Here is a 2,616-nt window from a genome sequence, read left to right as displayed (position 1 = left end):
TTAAGACTTAGAATTGACCTTGAACAACAGAACATTACTTTTTAGATATAGAATCGATAATTCAACAAAAATTATAAATGCTAAGTGTGATCATTTAATCAACAATTTCTGTTTCTCCCACAGGCAAATTTATTTTTCTGAGAGAGAAACTGAAGCCTAGGGAAAGAAAGGTATTTGCTGGTTCTGAATTCAATATTTCCACACCCAGTAGAAATTGAAAAAATGGAAAGAAGCAATGTTACTTTTGTGGTGGAATTCATTCTCCTAGGATTTTCTGACCTTCCCAACTCCCGAAAGCTGCTATTTGGAATTTTCTTAGTCATCTATATGAATATACTCATAGGAAATGGCCTCCTGATTGTCATAACTAAGACCAATCCTACTCTTCAAACCCCCATGTACTTTTTCCTTGGAAATTTTTCCTTCTTGGAAATCTGTTACACATCAGTCATTCTTCCTAGAATGCTGATAGACCTTTGGACTCAGAAGGGAAACATTTCATTCCTGTCTTGTGCTATACAAAATTGCTCCTTTTATATTCTAGGAGTTGCAGAGTGCTTACTCCTGGCTGTGATGGCTTATGACAGATATGTTGCCATCTGCAAGCCTCTTTACTATCCCATCATCATGAATCACAAGATGTGTGTCCAGTTGGTGATTGCCTCCTGGATCACTGGTATTCCAGTCTTGATAGGACTCACATACCAGATTTTCTCTCTGAACTTTTGTGATTCTAACAAACTTGATCATATTTTCTGTGATGCTCCACCATTACTGGAGATTGCCTGTGGGGACACATATCAGAAAGAGCTCTCTGTCCATGTTGCTGCTCTTTTTTTTATCATGACGCCCTTTCTGTTGATACTCATATCCTATATCAAAATCATCACCACCATACTAAAGCTTCCATCAACCTCAGGGAAATCCAAAGCCTTTTCTACTTGTTCTTCTCACCTCATGGTTGTTGGTTTATTTTATGGGTCTGGTAGTATTGTTTATTTGAGACCCGAATCCAGTCATTCAGCCAAATCAGATAAAATCTTCTCTGTTTTATATACTACTGTTACTCCAGTATTAAACCCCATGATATATAGCCTGAGGAATAAGGATGTAATTGCTGCACTGAAAAAAATCCTTCCAAAGTGATGTGATTCATGAATGAAATTGTCAAACTTAAAAATAATGTTTTCCTCTCCCTTTATTCCAATGATGCTAACAAATAAATCTCTGTGTTATTCTTCATAAAATATTTACAAAATACTGAAAAGAAAGTACAGGAGATTATATTTTTAAGATATCCAACACCTGGTTCAAATACATATTTTATTTTATTAGACCTTGACTCGTTATGAAAACTGTCCTTTATCTCAAATGGTAACTACTGTCAACAGAAACATTGAAGGCAACCTTATTATATTTTGTCTTTTTCTCCTAAAACTATTCAAACATTCCTTTTACTCACAATTTACTTATTTTTATATTGATCACTTTAACATGTATGTGTGTCTGCATGTTAAATTCAATTAACCTTTTAAGGTGCCTGCTATGTGCCAAGAATTGGTCTGTTCAGGAAATCAAAATTAAGAAAAAGTCAGGACTCGCCTTCAAGGGAGGAGAAAACATAAAAAAGAATTTCTAGTTGGGCTAGGGAAATGGAGTGGGTCCCAAGGACTACCTAGTACTAGGAGCATGATCTTCCATGGAGTCAAAACATATGACCTTTTCTTAAGGAAATAGGAAAAAGACACACACAAAAACATAGAGAGAGAGAGAGAGAGAGAGAGAGAGAGAGAGAGAGAGACAGAAAGAGAGACACAGAGAGAGACAGAGAGACAGAGAGAAAGAGAGGAAGGAGAGAAGTAGGGAGGGATATTTAGAATGCTTCACTCAGTTTCATTTAATATCAGTTCTTAATTCCACATAAGATCAAAATATCTACAAATGAAAGTATAGAATATTGAATTGAAGCTTTCTTTTAAAAAATAGAATATAGAATATAAGAATTGAATTGAATTTAAAATCATAAACCAATAAAGTTAAAGCTTGGGGAAACCTGAGAAAGAAAATATCATGTCTCAGAGAAATATATATACGAATTCATCTTTTCATTTATATCATTTATATAAAATCAGAAAATAAGTTAACTTCCTAATTATGAATTCATTTTGTAAGACACAGTAAAAAAAAATGGTAAGAGACAATTTTATTTTAATGATCAAAATCTTGTGATTTTTTTTGACCCTTCTAACTTCCAGGGATTTCTCTTTGGGTTTTTCTTAGTTAATCTTCATTTTTATAAATAAAGGAACCATTGTCAATTTTGTTATGAGCAGAGTTGATACAGCTTTTCAAACCCCCATCTACATTTTGTTTGGAAACTTTTACTTTTTGGAAATGTTCTGAACTTCAATCACTATCTGTAGGATGTTGTCAGCCCTTTGCACAAAGAAGAGAATCATTTATTTTGTGCGCTGTGTTATACAAGTCTGTTTTTTATATATTGTGAAAGACAGTATCCACAATGGGATGTGATAGCCAATGATAATAAATATGTTACCCTCTGTAAGCTTCTCAACCATCCTCTCATCATGAACCACAAGGTGTGCCTCCTAAGAG

General features: G+C 34.1%; 1 protein-coding gene across 1 annotated transcript; it reads left to right on the top strand.

Annotated features, from left to right (window-relative positions):
* Positions 1-222: 222 nt before the first annotated feature.
* LOC116419971 (olfactory receptor 10AG1-like) lies at positions 223-1,146 on the top strand. The gene has a single exon (XM_031942800.1). The coding sequence runs from the start codon at positions 223-225 to the stop codon at positions 1,144-1,146; it is 924 nt and encodes a 307-aa protein (XP_031798660.1).
* Positions 1,147-2,616: the final 1,470 nt, after the last annotated feature.

This window comes from Sarcophilus harrisii, chromosome 6 (genome assembly GCF_902635505.1).
Source record: "Sarcophilus harrisii chromosome 6, mSarHar1.11, whole genome shotgun sequence".
Lineage (NCBI taxonomy): Eukaryota > Metazoa > Chordata > Mammalia > Dasyuromorphia > Dasyuridae > Sarcophilus > Sarcophilus harrisii.
Note: the sequence above shows the minus strand (reverse complement) of the source record. Positions and strands in the feature narration are given on the sequence as shown.